The 23,552-nt window shown below is 48.2% G+C and overlaps 3 protein-coding genes across 3 annotated transcripts; 1 reads left to right on the top strand and 2 right to left on the bottom strand.

Moving 5' to 3' along the window:
• Positions 1-2,324: 2,324 nt before the first annotated feature.
• Positions 2,325-6,401, bottom strand: LOC128271716 (facilitated trehalose transporter Tret1-like). Its single transcript, XM_053009336.1, has 8 exons — positions 6,293-6,401; positions 5,291-5,657; positions 5,022-5,214; positions 4,722-4,911; positions 4,370-4,590; positions 3,728-3,931; positions 3,551-3,616; positions 2,325-3,158 (listed from the first exon to the last, which is right to left on the bottom strand). Exons 1-8 carry the CDS (start codon positions 6,336-6,338, stop codon positions 3,006-3,008), a joined length of 1,440 nt encoding a protein of 479 aa, XP_052865296.1. The 5' UTR covers positions 6,339-6,401; the 3' UTR covers positions 2,325-3,005.
• A 2,001-nt stretch (positions 6,402-8,402) lies between these two features.
• Positions 8,403-13,431, bottom strand: LOC128271024 (putative gustatory receptor 2a). Its single transcript, XM_053008455.1, has 7 exons — positions 12,884-13,431; positions 12,362-12,616; positions 11,705-11,863; positions 10,876-11,017; positions 9,704-9,772; positions 8,652-8,741; positions 8,403-8,516 (listed from the first exon to the last, which is right to left on the bottom strand). Exons 1-7 carry the CDS (start codon positions 13,429-13,431, stop codon positions 8,403-8,405), a joined length of 1,377 nt encoding a protein of 458 aa, XP_052864415.1.
• A 1,995-nt stretch (positions 13,432-15,426) lies between these two features.
• Positions 15,427-17,557, top strand: LOC128272511 (toll-like receptor Tollo). The gene has a single exon (XM_053010335.1). The coding sequence runs from the start codon at positions 15,437-15,439 to the stop codon at positions 17,516-17,518; it is 2,082 nt and encodes a 693-aa protein (XP_052866295.1). The 5' UTR covers positions 15,427-15,436; the 3' UTR covers positions 17,519-17,557.
• The last annotated feature ends 5,995 nt before the right edge of the window (positions 17,558-23,552 follow it).

Raw genomic sequence — 23,552 nt, 5'->3', positions numbered from 1 at the left:
ACCGACCTCACCTAATGGGGAACACCACCGAAAAACGGCTCACCTCACCGGGTCATGGCAGGTAATTTTGCGCGTCACGTTCACCGAGGGAGGGAGGGAGGTTTGCCCGAAAGTAGGTCTCGAGACGTTCGCGTCCGAGATTCACACACAAACATTTGGCACACTGTCACCGCACACCGCTCTGTTACCGAATTAAACGAAATCGCGCGCTTACTGCAACGGGGCGCACCAGGACGTTGAAGGACATCCCAGGGCGGCCTCGGTAAAAGTTTTTCAACTACGTATTAGCGTTTGTTTTGTCTACCCGGACTAGCGGACGGATTACTTTTGGGGCTCGATTTTTTGACAGTTCGTGAGTGTGTACCCCCACCCTCGAAGGGTGTGATCGACTTTCGAGGTAGCTTTTAGTGCCCGCATGTTAGAGGGCTGAAGGTACCGGATGGTTGACCTGACGGAGCAATCTAGTGGCCTCCGAAAGGACACGGAAAATTGTGGAGATAAAATGGCGCACAGAAAAGGAAAATTTCAGTGCCTTTTTCTTGAAACTATTTCGAAAACCGTATTTTGAAATTCGCTTCAATATACGTTACAAGTTGCAATTATGATTTTATCCTCGCTTGAGTGCCGAGCTTGCGCATTAAATCCGTCTGCGGAACTCAGCACAGAGAGACAGGAAGAGAGAGAGAGAAACACTCGCAGGGAAGCTCTCTGAGCGCTACGATCCTCTACGACATCGTGCCCATTACAATGCACATTGTTTGCCTGGCCATGCGTTCGGTTTCCTTCGGTATAATTCGCAGAGCTCTCCGACGACGTCAAAGCGTCAAAGTGACCCGCATGTGGCTTCCTTCGCGCGGCCGCGGTCATCAACATCAATCAAGTGGCCTCGTTTCGTGTGCCTTTCTGCGTCCGTGACAGTGGGCAGCGATGACGGGCTCTTCCCGGGCACCGCACACGCAAACGGGCTCCTGGGTAAATATTGCTGTTTATTGCTTTGCTGGTCAGAAGGATTACTGCTACGGGTTGGTTTGTATTGGCTCCTGCCAACTGCTAACAAACTCGAGCTATTGCGCAAATGGAAGAAAAAGGAGTAAACAAAGGAAAAACTAGTATCATAGTTTGTTGCTGGTCCCTCCTTTCCGATGCTGGTCCCATCTTGTTCTGCGTCATGGGCACCATGCTGTCTCAGTTCCCGCGTAATGGAGGCGGATGGTGTTTCAGTGCTGCGGGGAGTTGGGTGTAGCAGAAACATGAGAAAGATGACGGACTATGTCGAACCAGACCGAATCCCTTTCGATGAACTCTTTTATAAACTTGCCACCCTATATTTTAATATGTGGTAAATACGAAGGCCATTCATAAAGTATCGCGACATTTGTGTTTTTTTCAAAAAGAGTTGGTTTATTCATGTATATCTATTTTGTCGCTCTTTAAAGTAAGTAATTAGGGAAGTTGTAATCAGACATTATACAGTTGTGCCAGACATTATACATCATTTTTGTGATTTTGTTCAGCTGCTTCGTCGATGCCGTCTTTATCTGCTCAATCGTAACGTAGCGTCGTCCTTTCATGACCCTTTTTAATTTCCGGAACGGGAAAAAAGTCATAGAGGGCCAGATCTAGGGAATACGGCTGCTTTTGGCATCATGGGTGTCTTGTTTTGGCCAAAAATTCGCGCAGAAACCACGATGTGTGAGCAGGGCCAATTCAGGGCAGTCAATTTTTGTTTTCTCTCAAATCCGGGAGTTTGTGACGGATTGCTTGCCGCAAATTGCGCATAATCGAAGAAAACTGTAAGCAAAACTGTTCACATTCGACCAAACGTGGCTTTTCGACGTTCGCATCCTCTCGGCCCTTTGAAAAACTTTTGAACCACCAATGAACGCTGCTTTTGGTCTTAATAGCTTCACCTTAAGCCACAGTCAACATTTCGTTTGCGTCCGAGCTTTTCATTTCGTTTCACACAGAAAATTTGATATAGATTCAAAATAGACAAAAGTCAGAATAGACAAAAATCGATGTTGAGCCGAAACACGTCCCAGCAAAACAGCTGTTATGAATTGGCGGATTTCTTAAAATGGGCGAACTTGTCACCATAACTGACTGACATGAATAGCAGCATAACGCCACAAAAACAACAAAAATCGGATATACTAGCCCGCAGAAATTCAAATGTCGCGATAGTTTTTGAATGACCCGCGTATATAGAAGATCTTAAGTTTGTTGTTGTTCGATCTTCATTTGGGCTTATCTCGAAAACTTCAGACAGCACATTCTTAGAGAATTATCGAAAAGCTTCGAACAGTTCGTCAGACAAAGGGGCTAACATTTTATTTACAACATTTAATGGCGCGCACGTTGAAAGACACACGTTATTTTAGGATATTACTATACGACTTGAGGATCTTACTTCATCGGCCCCACTTTGCCGGGTTGTATTTTTGGAACTGGTTTCATAATTGACTGGCCATTTAAGCGATTCCCGCCGGGAACTATATTGATTCGCCGTTGGCCACTGCGGCCGCCGTTGTTGAAAGTCACTGTATGCTGTCGCCGTGAATCAGCATTCACGGCACGTTTCTCGAAAGTGCTTCGCCTTAACGAATTAAGTGCTCATTACGTGGACAATGAATTGTGCGCGGCGAGGCGCCGTCCGGAGATGTCCACAGCATCCACCCTGCAGTAGCAGCAGCAGCAGCAGCAGTACATCGAAAGCGAGCAGTACAACCCCACAGAGCATTAATCAACGAATCACCGGAACGTGACTACGCGCTTCCTGCTTTCCCGAAGGTGATGATGTTATTTTAAAGATTACTGCCATTAATTAATGTTTGCCGTCTGCTCGAGCATCAACGGGCACCCGTTGGACCGGGGGATCTCGCTCGTATATTAAGTTGTTTCAAGTTGTTTCGTTGCTTCGGTAGTTTGTTAGCTTCGTATTGAAACCCGATCTCGGCTCGCGTCACGTCGTCGTCGTTAGTTTATTGTTCATGCGAATTTTCTCCTCACTTGTCCATCATGGTTCTGATTTCATCGAAATCCTTTCCTTTGGTTTCCGGTATTACGTAAGCGGCGAAGACCGCCCCGAACAGGGAACAAATGGCAAAAAAGCACAACAATCCGTGCATACCGAACACGATCCCGATGGTGGAGAAATACTGCCGGAAAAACGATAGCAAACGGGAAACCATAAATAGATAAACAATATCACAATATCGAGAACGGAACCGAGTATGCTTCCATTATAATTCAACTAAACATGCTAAGGATTGGAAGGATTATGTTTGAGTAAAAAGTTTGCGATGCGAAACCCACGTACGGCGTACGAGGACCCGAGGACGATGATTGCCTCCGGGTGATTGCATGCTGCGGTTTTCCCGGAACCGGAATCCGGATTGATGGCATCCGAATGGGAATTGGCGAATAAGTGTGGGCCGCAAATGACTTCTCCGTGACGTGTTCACCGTGGCACCGTCCAGGGCCCTGGGCACCTGCTTCGGGGGGGAGAGATTGTCCCTGATTGCCCAACGGTACCCCCTTACCACCTTACCTTGAGGCTTACGAACGCAAACGTCCAATTGATGGCCATGCAGAACGTGGTGGCGAATCCTTTGATCTGTACGAACGGGACGACGGGTTAGACGGCAACCGGCAAAGTCGTGCAAACCCGGCGGTCTCGGTGCGTGACGAGATGCGCCTTAGACGGGGTTTTGATGACAATCCTCACCTTCTGGGGCATGATTTCTCCGAGCACCACAAACGGCAACGACAGGACACCCAGCGAGCCGACGAAGATTACAACCGAGAAGCACACCAGCGGCAACCAGGCGACCATTGTCAGGTCGTAGCCCATCGCAGCCTGACCGTAACAATAGGCGGCGAATACGGTTTGCCCCAGGGCCACTCCGGTGCACGAGATGACCAGCAGCAGCTGCGGTTTTGGGTGGAGAGTGAGACCAGACATTACACCGACTGCCGGAAGAAGGAGCCCACACAACCAGGGCACCAATCGGACTAACGGAATGATGAATAATCACGTGGACACTTGGGAAAATGGTCCCTTTCCTTCGGCAGGTAGTGTGCAAGGGTTAGAGGATGTGGCTGTCGGCTGCAGCCAGAAGGATTAGTGCAGGTGCCGGGTTCTTTAATCTCCTGGGGTGACAAGAAATTGTGCAATCCTCCCCAAATGTGCCCCGAAGGATGCGGTTGCTTGCGCAACTATGCAAAAAGCGTAGGCCGCCACACCGGGATTCGTCGGCCACCAAGGGGGCCATGTGTGCGTGCGCACAGGTTTTATAACATGAGGCTCACATTAAAAAAAAAAAAAAAAAAACCATCACCGAATAAGATCTGCCGTCTCCCGGAATACCTTGCGCCCGGTGCGGTCCACCAGCAGCGTCGAGGCGTAGCAGCCGCAAAGTTGGATCAGACCGACGACGATGACGGAGTAGCGGGCCGGCAGGCTGAACCCGGAGCCGCTGCTGGCGAAAACCGACTCCGCATAGTTCATCATGTAGAAGCAACCGCAGAACTGGTTCAGGACCATGAGGACCAGGCAGATCAGGAACGCCCGCCGGGCGTGATTGGTATCTGTTCGGCGGCAGGACATTCGCAGAATCCGAACCCGAGAACCGACAAAGAAAAAATGGGCAAAAAAGAAAGAATTCCGAGATATCTGTTTAATTTCCGTTTGCGGGCGTTTTGGGAAGGAATTTGTTAACTGAAATCTGCCCATCGAAGCGGATCACCGCCGAAGGGGGAGTGGCCATCATCGTGCAGCTTTCCCTTCGCTTGGTCCACAGCCGACACACTCCGGAGCTGACTCAGCTCCCGCTCGAACCCGTCCGACGTGGTTAAGACCTTGCCCTCATTGCGGACCGCTCGGAAGTAGCGCAGCGAGTCCTCGGCAGCCTGTACAAAATGCAATTGAAACGGATTTAATCCTTTGTTTTTTTTTTGTGGAGTCCTAGGATCTATTTGTTTTGGCAACCGTGCCCCACCGCCAACAATGGTCAGCGTACCTGGTGCCGTTGCATTTTTGATAGATAGTACGGCGATTCCGGAACGAACGCAAAGCTGGCGAGGAAAACCACGGGCACCGACAGGCAAATCCAGGGTACGGTTGCGTACGGCAACAGAGCCCCGGCCAGGTACGCTAGCTCGACGCCAACGCAACAGGACAGCACAAGCAGCGATCCCAGCGCGCCTCGGATTCTGTGTGCACCGGGTGGGCACAGGAGCAAAAGAACCGGTTAATGCGGTGCTTCCGGCCCGGCCCACCGACGTCTACCTGGTTTCGGCTATCTCCGGAACGTAAAGGGGGGTCGCCACGTACTGGACGCCTCCGGCGAAGCCACCAAGAAACCGTGTGCCCATCAGATAGCCGGGCCGGTCCGCCACGATGACCAGCACCCAGCCGGCCACCAGTGTCCAGCCGGCCAGCCAGGCCGCCCATTTGCGACCGACGCGCTCGACCAGCAGACCCCCGGCCAGCGTGCCGACGATACCGCCCAGGCAGAGGACACCGCCGATCCAGGACGCCTGCTGCTGCGTGATGGGCCCCGTGCCGAGCGGACTGCCGTCCGGTGACTGCAGGGCGGGCAGGGCGGAGGACGTCCAACCGCTGACCGTTCCGTAGCCCACGCCAAGAAGGTTCACTGCGGAGGAATAGACACACGGTGGGTAGCGACCAGAACGGTTTTGGCAAGCACAGAATGGAACTGTCGGCAGGCCAGACAGCCAGCGAGAGGTTGGATTTATTCGCGGCTGATGTTCGGCGCCAAATTACGGGCCAAACAAACGGATGCCCGAGACATCTTTCGCATTTATCTGCCGGGGCCGGGTCGCGGTAGCTAGTCGATAGGGCCTCGCAACATGGGAAACATGTAGACAGTTTTGATAAGTAATAACTCATCACGATCGGCACCCCACCCGGTTCGTTGTAGCCCCCGGCAACATTATGTGGTCTGCGATAATTAATATGGTTTGTGTGGCTGATTCGGCATCAGATTTCAGTCGAACATTGTGACAGCTTTTGGCTTTCGCTGTCACTCCGAGCGAAATGCTGCACAACGATGCTACCCTTTAACTGGATATGGATATCCATTGACCACAAAATGATGAATTAATGTTTGATATTTTTTAAACATTGAGCCAGGAAGTCCGCCAGGTGCCATCAAATGCTTCAATCTGTAGTGCATCAAGTTGACGCTAACTCGATACGACAGTCACTGGCACTGGGTTGCACGATATTTTCAGTCTCATATCACCAACGCCTGTTGCAGCAGCCTACCCGAAATGGTGGCCAGATACTGCCGCAGAACACCGATGCGAGCCATCGTCGGAGGATCCGCGCACGACACGAGTAATTGCACCGGAGCGAGGGTCCACGGGTCACTGCTTCGAGAGCCTAGCGAACGGCTCTAGCCCGGCCGGTCCAATGTTTCGGTGGCCACCTCCATTATCGGGTGATGTTTGCGTTGATAAACGGCTTCGGGGCTGGGCGAACATCTGTGAGTACAGCCTCATCGCAAGTTGATCGCCTGGACAGTCGGGTCGGGAGATTTATGCCAGCTGACGGTAGCTGACGACGCGGGTGCACGAGCGTCGAACGATTTATAATTCAGCTGGGCGGCCCTAACGAACTAAGTACATAATGTTGTTTTCGAATCAAATCCGCCGGAAGCACGCGTAGCGGTCGACTACTAGCGCCATCTACTTTTCAGCATGCGCAACTGCTCGGAAAACGGGGTTCAAAAATCAGATTCAAAACTAAACTGAGATGTTGGTGTTTGCCGGATTGCATACCTTAGGCGCAATGGAAATGGATTGGAGGGTCAAACGCCGTTCAAGCAACTGAAGACGTTCTCTTACCCGGTCCGTTCTTGGCCCCATCAAATTATGAGCGAAATGGGATCACTTGGCCGGCTTGAAATTAAACAACTTTTAAAACCCTTTCCCGAGATATCAAACTCTGTTGTTTCTGTTAACGACCAAGAAGCAAGTAGCACAAGCGTTGATTATCGCAACCGCACCAATCCGTTCGGTGCTTTGGCGTTTATCCAAACGGGCCCCCTTCCGGTTCCTGCCAGCCAGTGTAGCAGTAATAGCAATAAAACATAATTAATTATATTGTTCTGAAAACCGATAGCTTTAATTTTTACGCCGTCTTTTTCGTGATGAATCTCCACGGCAGCGATATTAACGGCTAACCAACTTTGTGCGTACGGTGGCCGCTTCCTGCTGCCCGATGGTCTCCGGTCTGTCTGTTATCGCGAACGGAAGCGGGGCTTTTGTGCCAAAGTTGCGAAATGATTTATTAGTCCCGAGAACATGCTCGCGAACGGCCCGGAGGCTGAAAGGGTAAAGTCTTAAGTGAGACGATGATTGAGAAAATACTCCGGTCAAGAAGATGGTTGGCGCGTGAAAGTTGTGCGGCTTTCGGGCCGACCATCTGGGCTGGTGTGTGCTCCGGCTCCGCTCAGCACACGTACATACATATTTCATTGTCAATTATGACGTGCTACGTCGAGTTGCAATTTCGACATGGCGCCATTTTGGTGCGGGGGAAGCGTTGATACGTTCGTTAATAAACACGACCTTCAACGGCGTCCAGTTTCGGCGCCCGTAGGCTACTGAATGTACGCTACCGTTTCGGAACCAACAACTTCGTTGGTGTTCGTTGGCGTTTCTGTTGTTCGCATTATGCAAAACAAATGAACCAGATTTTATGAGTGCGTTCGAAGCGTTCCGATCTTTTATGCAAACAGATTTTTTCAATCAAGGGTTTGTTTTGTATTTTTCAATAAGCTTCATTCAGCAAATTTGAAAGCTTTTGCAGAGAGCAAACGACGGGTTGGACGAACGGAACAGGAGTTCTATGAAATTATTGGATAAGAATGGAGCTTCAATTTCCACGAAAAGTCCAGCGTGTGGCCTTGGTTTTTAATTCGAAATTCCTACGGTTCGAGCGGACTTCGGGAGAAAAATAATGATGTTATGAGCGATGGAACAACGAAGGACACAATTACGCAAGCACTGCGCAACACAACAGGCAGCTTTATTGTTATTTTTCACTCCAGCGAATTATGGCCTCCAATAATTTAAGCATGGTGTTCATAAATTGTCAAAGTAAACTTACAAGGTAAAACTATTTAACGATAGCACTAGAAACCCCGACCGATAGTAAATAAAGATTCAGTGTGGATACTCTTTATGCGGCACGCGTCACGTTTAGTCTGTCCCCATAAACTACTAGGCGCCTCCATCAACAAGTGGATTCAATTCTGGCGTTTGCATAAAGAAAGCATGCCAAACACGAAATGGGCATCCGGTGCTGTTAGTGGTGCGAGTTCCAATTTTCGTTTATATCGATAGCACAAGACTGTGTGTGTCAACGATGCTCACAATGCTGTGCCGTTCCGAGCCGTAGCTTCCAAAGTTTTCCATTTGTCTCCTCCTTGGGCGATGTCGAACTGTACCAAGATAAGCAAAAACGTGGCCAATGCCGCAACGATCTGTACCGGGAGAAAGAAAGATAGATTGAGGAGAATCCTAAAAACGTCTGGTCTTCTTCTTAATGTTACTTGTTGCACTGTTCCGCCCGTAAACCTTGTTTGGTGTGGAGGGAATTTAATTCTGAGGACACTCACATTGAACATCAACCCATGATCGATGGCGAACAATCCCCCAGCACTAAACTCGATGCGCTGCTGAAGCAATTGAAGGGACAACGTTCGAACCTGGAAGGGTGACGAAGATAAATCAAACGAGCGAGCAATTAACGAAACAAAAGTCACACGATTGTTTTCTTATCAAATCTGATCCCTTTTTCGGACGTTTCCATTCATTACTATCTGCACAATATGTTGCAATTCGGGCCAGTGGGGCAATTTGCAACGCAATAACGTACCACATCGAATGACACGGATGCCCACCAAAAGCCCTTCTGCTCGGTCACATTCGCTACAGCAACCGTCGGGGTCGGGTGGGCATTGTATTGGGCATTTAGAGCGTTGGCCAGCCCACAAATCATCACCCTGCCACGTGTGAAACAATTCATTTCGCTAGATGGCAGGAGGGTAGGTCCGTGGCGGCAATGCCTGATGCCTTCCTCACACAACAACATGTTCTTGTTCCGCTCCGTGGTTGTGGGCCTTTTGAAACGAGCGCAACGAGAGCGAGAGTGAGAGAGACGGCCACGGACAAAGTGGCGGATATTGAATCAATTTACCGGAAACGTGTAACAGTGGTGCGTTACATAATTCATAACACACTCGTTCTCGTTCTCGGCAGGCATTCTAATGCAAATTACCCGGTCCCGGAATCGGGGCCACACCCACGGCATCGGTGGTGCATATGCAACACCGTTCAACCCCGAAAACGGATGGCGCTGGAGTGGCCCAGTGGCGCCACACATGATGGTGGCCGTCGCGTGAACGGTTTGCAAAACAATGGACTGCAATCGGACGTCCTGGGCCCAAAAGGCGAGCCGAAAATGAGTTCCGCCCGAGTCTGGTCGGTGTGCCGGAATGTCCGGCCGCTGCAGATCGGGCATATTAAGCTCACCCCATGTGGCTGCGGCTCATAAAACATGTCACTACAGCTACGGAAAAATCTTTCCCCGGCCCGGGTATGACGGGTTCCGTGTTCCGTCGGTTGCTGCGGAATGTGCGTTAATTTATGCGACACACTGAATACCAACCGTCGATTTTGTGAAACTGCAATCCGTGCTCCAGCCTAGCCCGTGAATGAGGCTACCGACCAGACGGACCTGTTCCGTTTGTTTCGTTTCGCCGAAGATCCTCGGTGTGGCAGCGATGAGAACAGACGCCAGTTGTTCAATCGATTCGGTCGTTCGAGAAAGATGGAGAGAGAGAGAGACACACAGTCAAAAATCGAAACCTCAATCAACGAGGATGGTTTCCACTCCACGATCGGATAAAAGTGATTGCTACAACCCCAATCGATAATTGTATTCATGAAACTGTTTGGCTTGGTATTGCAGCAAACGCAACACTAATTCGCAAAGCTTGAATAAAACACAAATTGAATATCTTAAATCAGAATTGAGATGAAAAAAATACGCTGGGAAAATATTCATTGCAACAAGTATGTAATACTGTATCCTTAAACTGCCCATTCCGCGAACTAAATCAATAAAATGTTGACCAGTGGTGGTCTATTGTTGAAATAGATAACAAACGACAGCCCAAATGTCCGACCCCGCAAAACAAACTACGGTGGGTATTTGGATAACTTATAAGTTTATTACCAGGACAGTGCAATAAAACGACATAAAGGCCCATAAATTGCGTGCTTCGCGTGTGCGTCCAAATGGGTCGAAATGGGCTTGGGATAGTTGATTTGTGCGGACAGTCGAGGAGTTAAATGCTTGGTGATGGATTAGTTTTTTGTTTACGATCTACGATCAATGCAGCATGCAGCAGGATTGTAACCGAGCTCGCAGTGCGTTTTATGCTGTCTGCCGGGATGCATTTGTCGGTGGTCGTTACGAACCAACCAACACCAGCCACCCGATCGGTGCCTGTGTAAAGTGTCGGTCAATTAACATAACTTTGCATACATTCGACACGTGAGTCGTTTGTTGCAAAGTTGCTCATGAAAATTATGTTCCCGAATTCCGGGGTTCTCGGAGCTGCAGCTTAGGGTGACGCTTTTTTCGGTGTTTGGGCGTGTGTGTGTGTATGTGGGGCATGCGGCAAAGAACATGTACCAACAGTTACGCATCTAATGGTGAGAGGATCTGACAAAAAAAAAACCGGGCACCCATTGGTTACAATTTGTGAGTGTTCGGTGCGTTGCTGGTGTAGCTTAGGGGACCCGCCGTCTGGAATTGTTGTTTTCCGAAATTACCTCGTTTTTCGTCGAATCACATACGCTGCAGATGCGCAGAATGCTGACCGTGGCGATGCAGATCCAGGACAGGGTGCTTAGGACTTCCCAGAAAAGTGGCCTCAAAGTTTCAAACGTTGCATGGCGTCCGAGCAGCAGCATCCTGTTGAGGCCGTCCGGGATGCCGGTTGCCAGGAAACAGATAATATTTAAGAGTCACATGGTTCAGTTGATTTGTGGCCCCAATTAACTGCAGTTTTCGAATAAACGGAATCAAAGTTTGGTTTAATAAGGCTCATGTTAACTGTTGAAGATTGCGCAAGTCACGTTGGTTGCCCTGCTGTCGTGTTCGATTTAATTTTGCAACCAATCTGTGTGGCCATTTGAATGACCATAAAATTAAAACATTTATCCCTCGCGGATCTTCCACAATGGAACGACGAGTGATGGAATTGATTAATTTCAGGACCCAACCAATTTAGGAGCTGCCACAGGCTGCTCCCGGGAACCGGTTCCGGCCAGCCGTTAATTTTTTAGCATTGAAATTATTATTCGCATCGAAAGTAAAAAGAGAACCGGGAGTAGCGAGAGGGAGAGCAAGAGAACGCGAAATCATTTCGCCCATTAAAATATTCACGCTTAAGCAAAGCATATTGAGGCGTAGCCGGGTGCCGCTCAATCGCTCTCGCATCATTCGCGGCGCGGCCGTATTTATGTTCGACCACCACGCCATTGTTCCAATCATCAGCATGCATCAGAAATTGAAGCCGTCGTCGCCGGTCGCCGATCAACAGCTCGCTCACGGGAGGGGCCCCAAAATACTGCATCGCGGCAGCCACCCGCGGCTTACCTCAGCAGCTTCATGGTGCAGTGGTAGAGCAGCGTCGTTAGCGTAACGAATAGCGTCATCAGAATGAAAATCAACTGCGCCCCGTACGCCTGATTAATATTCAGCGATAATAAATGCAAATGTGTGTATAAATTTTTAATGTCATTAATTATTTTCATTCTGATGCGATCGCAGGCTTTCGATTGTGAATTCATCAAGCTGGCCACCAGTAGCGGAAATTGGCGCGCGACCAGACGGTCTCCTTTATCTCCCGGCGCGACTGCCTCGGCCGCGGCCACGGCGCGCGCCTTTCTCGGGCGGACCAGTGGAGGCGCCTGGTTGACCGTAATTATTTTATGCTTCAGCCGCTTGATTTGGTGCCACCGCCGACGATCGCCGATGCCGCCGCGGGGGATTGATGGGTCGCTCGCCGGTTCACCAGAGCTGTCAGAACTGGTTGGCTGTCTGCGTTTGACAGCGGGATTCGTATTAATCCTTGGTTCGTCGGTCGACACCCGAAAGCACGACACCGACGACGACGACGACGACGACGACGATGGCGTTATATCGCCGAACAGCGACTCACTGATCGACGGGAGCCGTAATTCGACCAGCGGCCAATCCGTGTAGCAGTGTTTTCCGGTGTGATTTTGGCCGGTCCGAACTTGAGCCGCATACCGGGCGTTCGCCTGCTCGCGACCATAATCGTCCAGCTCAACCAGAAGGCGGCTGATCAGGGCGAGACGAGTTTTAATTAGCTGCACGAGCGCTACGTACTGGATCTGGACCGTCGTGCTCGTCAGCATCGTAGTGAGGCACTGGAAGATGCAGTATTCCGAGGCGGGCTTAAAGTCACTAATGTACATGACGCAGTTGTACCACTCGCACAGGCCAATCGCCAGAAAGATGAGCGCAATGTGCAAACAGACGAATCTGTGAAAGAAGAAATCGAAAACCGAAATTTCGGCTAAGAAATAATTATAAACGAAATGGCCTGATGGGCCGACCAATTTTGTATCTTTCCTTGGTGTTCCTAAACAAGAATATTTTACTTTAAACTCGCCACAATAAAACTATTAACTCGCCTTTCCTAACGAGAATAGGTTTCCAGGATTTGCTCTGACTTCTTGACCCATTTATGTATTTTTAAATTGAATTAAAATCTTTTGGTTACTCATAAATCATAATCATCTTGCTTACCTACACCAGGCGCCGTGATCGGGAGCAATCGATAGGCGATCGTGGAACTGCTCATCAATACACAGGACAGCACGCATAATGTCGACGACGGTACGTCGGCGTATGAAGGCCACCGCATGAAGCAACCAGAAGAGCACCAATCCACTGTAGCGGTTGTAGACATCGATCACAACGGACACGAAATTCACTTCTCCACGAGCGGTCGTTTCGGGTGACTCTGTTGCCACCCCACCGCCTTTCGGCTGCCCATAAGAGTCCGCGTAGTTGGTGTACAGATGAAATGTGCTGTACAGCATCAGCACCGCGAGGGAGTGGAAAACGCACCAGCGGGACGTGCGGAAGGCCGATTGTCGTGCCTGGGGATGGTTCTTCCACTGCACTGTAAAACACCAGAGTGCGAATACTTTCGAAAGAAAGTACAGTGGACGAACACAGCGCACGAAAGATTCCCGAGAGTGGTCTTCCAACTTCGGCGGCAATGGTAATGGTGGTGGGGGTTGTTGGGTTCGAATATGCGGTTGGTCGACCGGCAGCGGTTCCTGGGCCATTCCTGCACACTTACAGACACTTCAGCAAAATGCAGGAAAATTACGATCTGGTCAGATTTCGTATTGGTGCGTTTGAAAATGCTTGTAATAGTTAAACACGGCACCTTGTGGTAGAAATCCCACAAAATTCAGTCTTCACAAGACAATTGTAATCGAATCGACGACCACTCAGTAACTGGCAACCAATTCGGCAAAGGGTCGGAGCACTACATTGAGGAACGTCGTTGGACATAATCGGTACTAATGCATGCATTACGTTAATCAAAATCGTGTAAATTATTAAGTAAAATCACAGTGAAAGGTTTAGCTCATTAGGTTATTGTTATGATTGGATTGGTTTGTTCTTCGTTGTTGTTTTCTGATGACTTCTTGAAACTGCTTTCTTTCAAGGAATGGAACAAAATGTTAAATAAAGATAGAATCCAAGCGTTGATAATCACTCCACGAGTTGGACCATTGCTGCTGATATGAATTACCGCCTCACATGGGCCACGTACAATCAAGTGTTTGCTTCGTGCACTAGCGCCTCCCCCGCAAGCATTGATAATATGTTGGTTTTGCGTTGGTCAAGATATTAATGTGCACGCTGCTGATGGCTTTTCGTTCGTGCAACTGAAACAAACGATCCCGCCATTGGTTATAAAACGCTCAGTCATACACAAATATTGAAACTATAAATGCATTCAACACCCTTGCCTTCCTCTTTAAACTAAGGGCAGCGTACCGAGGAGTTGGCAAGCTCAGCACGCTGCTCAGTTTGTTTACGAGGTGTGTTCAAAAAAGTTCTGACAATTTTGTATTTACGCGGGCTACGCATTCGATTTTTGTAGCGTTATGTTGCTACTCTTGTCACTATTTTATGGTGACCAATTCGGCCATTTTGAGTAATCAGTCAATTTTTGACAGCTGTTTTGCTTGGACGTGATTTGGCTCATCTTCGGTTTTTGTCTATTCAAAAATATGGATGGCAAGGAATCTGTATCAAATTTTATGTGAAAAACAAATTTAAAAGCGCGGACGCATTCGAAATATTGACTGTGGCTTATGGTGAATCTATTATGACCCAAAGCAACGTTTATCGGTGGTTCAAAATCTTCTCAGAGGGCCGAGAAGATGTGAACGATGAGAAGCAAGGTTCGGTCGAATGTGAAGGTTTTGCTTACAGTTTTATTCGATCGCAGGGTCGTGGTGCATCATGAGTTATTGCCAAAGGGTAGAACGGTCAATAATGAATACTAGATGCAAGTTATGCCCAGTAGGAAAACAAAAATTGGCTTTTGCGTCCCTGCTCACACATCGTGGTTTCTGCGTGAATTTTTGGCCAAGTAATGATGCCACAACCATCGTATTCCGTAGATCTGGCCTCATGTGACTATTTCCAGTTTCCAAAACTCAAATTACCACTTCGTGGTCAATTACTTTTGGAATAGACCAAAATAGCCGGTGAGCCAAAACACGTCCAAGCCCGTCCAGCTGTCAAAAATTGACTGATTACTCAAAATGGCCGAGCTTGTCACCTTAGGTGAGTGACATGAGTAGCAACCTAACGCCACAAAAAATCGAACACACGGAGCCCGCGTAAATACAAAATTATCAGAAGTTTTTGAACACACCTCGAATTTCACGCCCCTGAGGCAATGAAACACCCAGTGTGGCTGGCAATGCCACCAGATCAGTATAACAGGATCTGCAGAACCAAATCACAAATGTGGCAAAGACGGACGGAAACAAAATATCAGTTGCCTTATCTCCACCCGAAGTACGTGACAACACAGCGCACAGCTGCTCAAGAAGCTGCGAAGTTGAAAAAAGGGCCAAGCGATCAGATGCCGGCCGCAGTCTGATCGCGGAGTTGACATAGGTTGGTGGCAAGTAAGTCTCGTCTTCGGCAGCATGGGTTTTGTTCGGCAGGCTGTTTCCATGGCGATTTTGTGAGTAACGTGCGCGCTGTCTGTTGTAATGGAGTGTAATATTGTTGCTATTTCAAAGGTTTGCAGCCACCGGCATGGCGAAGGCAGCAGGGTTCACTTGTGAAGCGGTACGGTACGATTCGTATAGCGCCATCTTTCGCAATGTGGTCATCCAGCCAATGGTGGACTTTTGGTTTAGTTGCGACTCAGGCTACTATACCAAGACTAAAATGACCTTCCTTAACTCGTCGATGGAGGAGCTTCCGAAAAAACTGTTCGATTCGTTCAGCACGCTACAGAACGTGTCGCTGGTCGACTGCAACATCAAGCACATCGAGCGCTACAGCCTCGATCGGGCCGGTTCGTTGCGATCACTGGACCTGTCCCAGAACCAAATTGGCGAGCTGAAAGGTTTCGTGTTTGTCGGTGCGTCTAATCTAATGACGCTTAACCTCACGCTCAACAACATCAGTCACATCGAGAGCACGGCGTTCCACTCGCTGAGTGCGCTGCAGCTTCTGTTCTTGGACCGAAACAAATTGGGCACCCTGAATGCCGGCGTTTTTTCGCCACTGGTCGCCCTGCGAGGCATCTATCTGAATGGCAACGAGCTTGAAGTGTTGGACGGTGGCCTGTTTGGCAGTAACTCGAAGCTGGAGGTCATTCTGGTGCAAAACAATCGCCTCCGTGTAGTGGACGAGCATGCGTTTACGGTTTCGTCCGGTGCCACAGTCAGCCGCAGCCTAATTTCGCTGCAAAACAACAGCATCGTCCGGTTGGACCTACAGCATGTCGCTGCGCAGAAGGTGATCCTCAGCGACAACCTGCTGCAGGAGATTTACATATCGGCGCACATCCTGACACTACTGGCGAACAACAACCAGATCAGCAACGTTACCAGCGACACTTCGGTAGCCGAGATGAAGCTGCAGGTGTTGGGCCTGCGGAACAACTCCATCACCTCGCTGGACAGCGTCGGCAGGCTAAGTTCGCTGTCCACGCTCGACTTATCGTACAACAACGTTGGTGCGTTACGATTAGACAGTTTCGGGTTGCTGAAGAAGCTGAAGGTGCTCAGCTTGGAGCGCACGTCGATCTCGAACCTGCAGCACGGCACGTTCGCCCAGCAGGAGGCTCTCGAGTGGCTCGATCTCTCGTACAACAACCTGGACAGCCTCGATATGGACATTCTGACGTCGTCGACACAGCTGCAGACGCTCTACATCGACGGCAACCGGTTGAGGTCTATCCAGCACGAAGAGATGAAGAAGAACTTTCCCAAGCTGACCCTGCTCGGCCTTACGGACAACCGCTGGAACTGCACCTACCTCACAAAGCTGGTGCGCTATTGCAACGGCAACTCGATTGTGGTGGCCAAAACATCGGAGGCCTTGCGCAACCAGACCAATGTGAAGGGAATCTACTGTTACGACGATAAGAATCCGATTCGGGACTGGAACACGACCGTGCAGCACCTGGTCAATGGGACGGCGCAGGCCGGCGACGGTGCCCTGGAGGCGTTGCTGAAGAGTGTGATGGAGGACGTGCGACGCTACAGCGAGGACCAGTCGGACACGGCCAACAAAACCGTCAAGCTGGAGGGCGCCCTATACGACCTGACCAAGCAGCAGTTGGCCCTCCAGCGGGACATCCTTGCGGTGCGCCAGTCGGTATCCGACGTGTGGTTGTTTCTGCTGACAAACCGAACCACCAACGACACCACGTTCAGCAACGACGAGATCCGCCGGCTGGTTGAGGGTATCAACAATGTGACGCTCGAGAAGCAGGAACTTAGTGTGAAACGGATGCAGTTGGAGCTGTACCAGCAGTCGTTCAAGGTGGACAAGGCACTGGAGAGTGCCGGCGAGAACGCCGACCGGCTGACGGCACTGGCGAAACGTGTCGAGCAGTGGGTCGCGGGGTTGGTGGGCTCCGGCGGAAGCAGCTTCCTTGGGCAGCTTGGGGCAGCCCGGCGTGACGCTGATAGTGCAGGGACAGGTGCCGGGGATCACCGGGACACGGCGCTGATTGTCGCCGTGCTGGTGTTGGTGTGCCTCATGATGGGCGTACTTCTGTTTGCGGTCTACAGAAGCAACCGGCGGTCGTACAACGTCGAACGCCGCCGATATCCGAACCGAGACAGCAGCCTGACGACGATCGTTGATAATGAAATGTAACGTGAAATGGGTGCCTTGTAATAGCGATAAAGAGCTCATATGTGCACAAGTGTGTTAACATAAAACTGCGCTTTTATTTTATGGCTAATGTTCATCATACTCGTATCTCAGTTGAAAGAATTAAATAATACTTTTCTTCTACAATGGCGTTACTTGGTTTGGAGTAATGCTAAACAAGGCTGTGCGGGAAACTGAATTGATTTTTCAATTGTTCAAACTAAAGAACATACTATACCAACAGACCCGGTGAGCTGTGTTATTATTATTATGTAGGGTAGACCATTAGGTGTTTGAATTTTTAACTACCGATTACTTGTGTCGCGAATGAAATGTTTATTCGAGCTTTACTCAAAATGGTTTTAGAAAATTCGCTCCTCTAAGATATTTCCTTGTGAGCTGTTGCCGTTCTGTCGCGTACTGGCTTCTTGCCGCCAGAATCGCTCAGTTCATTCTCCCGATCGTGGACTTCGGCCGATGCCGATCTTGTTCCCCGATCGTGTAGAACGCTCGATCCAGGTGTGTTTATCATGCGTACTCCACACCCTGCAGGCAGCACCCTCTGCAGTGCAGTGCCGCTCACTGGCGTCACTTGTCAGTGACAACTTAACTTTTAAAACGCAAACTTCATTCTGAAAATCGGGACATTTAGTAAAAACTGTGACGTTTTGGAAACGGGACGCGCTTAAAGAAAATGGGGAACCTTTAAAAACTTATTACCAAAGTCCAAGTCACGGAAAACCCACACGTCGTGCAAGAGGAGTCAATGCACCTACAACGAGTGACTGTTTGGTACGTATTTTGGTCTGACGGCATCATCGGCCTATTTTTCTTCGAAAATAAAGAAGGAGCCGCCGCAACCGTCGATGGCATACGCTACCGAGAAATGTTGGCTGATTGATTCTTCCGTGAAATTGAAGCTGAAAACCAACAGGACGGCACTACGCACTGCACTGCTTTACTTGGAAACCAACGGATCGGAACAGCGTAGATCTACGATGATCTACGGACGAAGCACAATCCAATGAGCCTCGCTCTATCGCCAAAATCATGAGTCAAATCACACGTAGGTAACAACAAACCGTAACCTTCTCCCTCATATGAATAAGAAGGTACTTTAAAAAGGAGTACCGAAATTAAACATTCATATGGAAAAAAACACCTAGGTCCTCTCTGTTGGAACATAAATTCCCGAAGGACTGCGAAACTCCTCTCTGTTTCGCTATTGTTTTATACCATTACATGCTCGACTGGTTCTTACACTTCTACGCCCGGGGGTTGCGTTAAATTTCCACAGCAACCTCCCCGTGCACCGTGGGCTGAAACTTCGCCCGGTCAAATTTTCGGGATAAATAGCGGTTTTGCTAATCCAAAACTCAAACTCCCGGCTGCCTGGCGAGCGCGGTAATTATCATAGGTGTTTTATTAAATTATGGCTCGGAACTCGTAATTATATATCACCATCGGCTCCGTCCGGGGAGGCGTGTATCAGGCGGAAAGTTTTTCGCACCTCAGGGACCCCTCAGGGCGGCCCGACGGGAGGTTTGCGTGTCGAGTTCGTGCAAGATGCGGGAATGAAAATGTTATAAAGTTCTAATTAATTTCATCACTGGCCGCCGACACGAGCAGTTTGCCGTGGCGCTCAGCACATCCGCCATAGTTGGGGTTGTTTTAATGTTCCATTTTACTTTCAAATTAGACGAATGGGTTCCGGTGCAACAGCATGCACGCGGATATTGATATGCACTTTATGTTGGTGTAACTTCCGCCAAAAGAAAAACGTAATACCGAAGCCGGAACACTTCGCGGTAGGTTCATCGTTTAGTTGCACACTGCTGAGCTGGCAAAGCATGGGCATGGACTCTTGGCGCATTGAGGGTATTTTATGAACTGGCTTTCGCGGAAAATTATGAAGGGAAAGTTTTAAGCATACATCATGCAACACTTGAAGGTTATCACGATTATCCATGACTAGATCGATAACCAAACAAGTAATTAGAAAAGTTGTTTGTACGTCTTCGTAGGAAACAGGAAACTAAACACTATTTCACTAAACAGGAAAGAGTGCAAGCTGGGATATAACACAAAGGTTCAGGCGTATAAGGCTGCTTGTGAACATTTTACCCGGTATCGTAAACAAGAATAGTAAACACAAAAACTCCGATATTAGCGGCAAAGAAAAACAGATTACATCTGCCTCAAATGGCCTTTCGGGATGCGGCAACGCCATTAGTTACACTCACACTGGGAAACAACAAAAAATCGATGAAAACCAATCCGTTGATGGCATCGCAGGTTATGGTAAGTCCTGTTTCTGATTTACATGTACACTGGACAGCGAAAGAATTCGAGCAGAACACGGACCCATATCTCCGTACATTACTTAAATAAAAAGTGAAGAAATCATGTAAACAAGATACATACGATACTCCTCCGACTTTCAGCAAGCAAACCAATGTTTCAAACGGTTGTTTGTGTACAATAGACAGTAGGGTCGCTCCACTACTTTTGACGCCCGCTGTATTTCGCTGCACCGTCCGGCATGGAAAGCTATAAATTTCACTCCACTCAAGTGCTGACGGGCAAAAAATGGGTTTCACTTTCTTTACGTTACTACCGGCTGGCGGGACGTTGAGCGGCGAATTTACCTTGCTTACGAATGCGTTTGATTTTTTGTTTTGCTTTTGTGGAAGAAAAAATCGCTTATCGATAGGTAACTGTGTTCGTAAGCCAAAAAGCCCACCATAAGGACCCATATGTTTCTGGTTTTGCATCCAGTGAAGACAGGATTATGACCAATATTCCGACGAAAGGTGCCTAGTGGTGCACCTCAGCGTGCGAGCGTGTAACCCGTTTCTTCGAACCAGATTATAGCCCCTTTTGGACTTCTACGAAATTGAATGTGCTGCATGCGTTCCCTGTGAATCTAAGGTATTCTGAAAAATCCCGTCCTACGACGCTGCCCACGGACATTGTGTTGTAGTGAGCACTCTAGTTTCAGGGCATAGGGAAGCGGACGATGGTTTTGAAATCAATTATGAGGCACTTCTTCGGAACTATGCAGTGGTTCGAAAGTTAGCTAGTTACGAGTATGGGCATCGTTCGGGGAATCTCTAGCGCCGTTGAAAGGATTACAGCTTCCACCTGGCCTGGTAGGATACGTTATGGCAGAAGGAAGTCATCCTGAGCGTTCAATGTCGAACACTTTACGAGACGAACTCGAGCCGCTTTGTTATTTTAGACTCAAGGCACTGTGCAGCGCTGTGCAGCATTCCAGACGCATAAGTTTCAAATTATAGCGCAGCTGACTATACATCCCTTAAGAATAGGCTGCTTCCAGGCTCGGATTCATCCACCCATTTAAATTCCTAGTTGTACTTGAAGGGGAAATGATTAAAATAGTTGGTTACGCATCGTGTTTTGGTGAAACAAGTCAAGCAGCAATATTATATTCCACCAAAAGTTTTGCTCCATCCATTATGACAGAAGGATTTAGTCGCGTCCTCGTCAAATGTCAGCTTATTCCGGGCTACTAATGGTACGTTGCAACTTATGCTTTCGTTGTTTTCCTTTCGGCGCGGAAAGAGAAATCTAAAATTATGAAGAAGTGTGGCAATGCCCTAAATCTAGAGTATTGATGTTTAGTACAACTTAGAATGGGCCATCAGTACTCAAATGGAACTCAGTTTGCCTGTGTTTTCCGTGTTTCCGTGTTGTTTTTCGTTTTCGCAATGTTCGATTCAAGGAGCTATCGGAGCATGAATTGCTAAGCAGTGGTAACTCACTCGAGTTCTCTTAAGAACTCAGCAATATTATTACGAATCCTGCTGCTAAATAGTTAACCGTGTGGTCATTGATTATGTATTTTACGACGAAGTTTAGTAAACATAGGAAAAGGGGACTAACAGCTGCGATTTGTACACAGGGCGCGATAATCTGTAACATGACGGTTCTGTGAAGGGCAATCCGAAAGCTTTGCAATGTGCAGAGGTACAAGTGATAAAGCGATTAACAGCTCTTCCGTAGCTCTTCCGTTTCATTTATGCTTTGTCCATTGCTGAACGGCAAATCAGGAAAGGTTTCAACTAAGGACGTTGAAAAACTAAATACCATCGGTGGTCGTAGTGGTAGAGTTATGGTGGGATCATCATTAGAGGCATTTGATACTCACTCACTGCAAGTGCTTCAATTTCTGTGGACAGTGGACACAAACAGCGTGCTCATAAATTTTCACCACCCCCAACAAAAGGTTTCCGGTTGCAGTGCTCCCACAGCAGCGGGCCACAAGCTACATATTGCGTGCGGAAATGCGTGGACATCAGCAAGGTAGAATATCGATCCTGTGAAAGTTGATACCTCGACTGCTCGAACCGTTTTCAGTTTGGTAATGCTGCCTGAATGAGGGCTTTTGCTCGCCGTATCTTAAACATGCCAGATTCGTTATAAAAATAAGAGTTTAAATTCGTTGAGGCTTTCTCCAGTCAGCCGTAAAAGATAGCACTGACAGAGAAATAGATACCTTTTGCTGTTAATTGATCGCATGATATGTAAAGTAGAAAAAAGCGCCTAAATTTCAAAGGGGTGTGCAGACAATAAAGATTATCCGAAGGGCTTTTGCAGGCGTTTGAAGATAACGAAGTTGTCTAATCACTTAATCATTTGGCAAGCTTGGTGTGCTCTGAATGATAGCTCCGAGGTGAAGGCGAATAAGATCAACAATAAGCTCTTCATTCAAATTGAGAAACTTCTGTCTCGTTATCGGAATGCTGCTGAACGGGGTTAAAGAATGGGGTCTGAACTTTTAAACTCTCAACCTAAAGATATAAAACGTCTTAGAGATTAGTAGCTGGTTAAGCTATGAGCAAGGCAGCCATTTGAATCAATTTTTCATAAGCCTCGAATGTTCATAATATTTTAATGCTTAGAAAACTGTAGAATTTGTACTTAACTTTGCAAAGCAGGGCTGTGTTTGAAGCCATTCCAATTATTTTATTTAAAAAATATTCAATGCTATGCATTCAAAATGGATGTTGACATGCCATCGCCAGGCCAGGTTCAACTAGCCCGACGTTGAACAATTCGCAATGACCGACGTTTTTTATTTTTGGACAAAATCTATTTTTGCATTACCGAGAGGAACTTTCAATTTCCGGTGGAAAATCTGATTATTTGATTGATTTAATGGAAAAGAGGACCCTTTTAGCGCCAGCACTGCATCAGATTATTGATACAATCTCCAACGTAATACATTTTCCAGAACGAAAAAAAGGGTAACTTTGGCACGGTTTCCCGACAGCCAAGGAAGCCAAGCAACCGACCGCACGGAAGCGGATATTAACCAGCGTAACGGATTTAAAGCCAATGAATTGAAATTCGATTCCAATTATTGTGTGGTGTCCTTTTTTCACGGCCTCATGCATTTCTTTCTTTTTGCCGTTATAAATGCATTCGTTTGCACCTTGATTTGCACGTTTATCAATATTTTTTTAATACACTTGACTTTTTGATAAATTCTACGTACCGTAGAAAGGCCGATATGGAGTAAGTCAGCGAAATTGCCATGCGCATAGCCATTCGAAGCAAAAAACGGGGACAGTTTGAAGTACATTTCTGTTGGTGACGGGAGGTTTTTGCCACCGCCTCTCTGTCACACTCTCTTTGGCAACACGGGTTGAACGTGGAGCCGTGTTGACACGAAGATTGACGTCAGTGCCAAGGGGAACGAGTGTTTGAACAACCGCCCAAATACGGGCATGGCAAGAACACAACAAAATGCCGGCTAGGGAATCTATTGCTTGTTTCCTGTCCTGTGTGAGCCGAGTAGAATCCACATTTCCGGTGTCTACCGGCATTAATCCACCGTACGGTTCGCAAGTTTGCACAACTTGAGGGAACAGTTCGATAGCCGGGTCCGGAATATCGCCGCAAAAGATGGACTTTTGTCGGACTACCTGAAGCCAGGTCACAGCCGGAAGCGGCAGTAGGCTATCAATTGTGGTTGCCGCTCAATCATATTTATTCTCGGCCTCGTGCCACT

Source organism: Anopheles cruzii, chromosome 3 (assembly GCF_943734635.1).
Source record: "Anopheles cruzii chromosome 3, idAnoCruzAS_RS32_06, whole genome shotgun sequence".
Classification (NCBI taxonomy): domain Eukaryota; kingdom Metazoa; phylum Arthropoda; class Insecta; order Diptera; family Culicidae; genus Anopheles; species Anopheles cruzii.
This window is presented reverse-complemented; position numbering and strand designations above follow the sequence as displayed.

What these genes read in the sequence shown, in the direction of transcription:
- LOC128271716 (XM_053009336.1), bottom strand. Translation starts at nt 6,338, where the DNA reads ATGGCTCGCATCGGTGTTCTGCGGCAGTATCTGGCCACCATTTCGG. An exon ending in GCTTCGATGGGCAGATTTCA is followed by an intron (nt 4,591 to 4,721) that starts GTTAACAAATTC and finishes GCCGCCGAACAG; the next exon opens with ATACCAATCACGCCCGGCGG. An exon ending in GAGAAATCATGCCCCAGAAG is followed by an intron (nt 3,617 to 3,727) that starts GTGAGGATTGTC and finishes CCGTTCGTACAG; the next exon opens with ATCAAAGGATTCGCCACCAC.
- LOC128271024 (XM_053008455.1), bottom strand. Translation starts at nt 13,431, where the DNA reads ATGGCCCAGGAACCGCTGCCGGTCGACCAACCGCATATTCGAACCCAA. An exon ending in GATCACGGCGCCTGGTGTAG is followed by an intron (nt 12,617 to 12,883) that starts GTAAGCAAGATG and finishes CTTCTTTCACAG; the next exon opens with ATTCGTCTGTTTGCACATTG. An exon ending in TGCACCATGAAGCTGCTGAG is followed by an intron (nt 11,018 to 11,704) that starts GTAAGCCGCGGG and finishes CGGCCTCAACAG; the next exon opens with GATGCTGCTGCTCGGACGCC.
- LOC128272511 (XM_053010335.1), top strand. Translation starts at nt 15,437, where the DNA reads ATGGCGAAGGCAGCAGGGTTCACTTGTGAAGCGGTACGGTACGATTCG.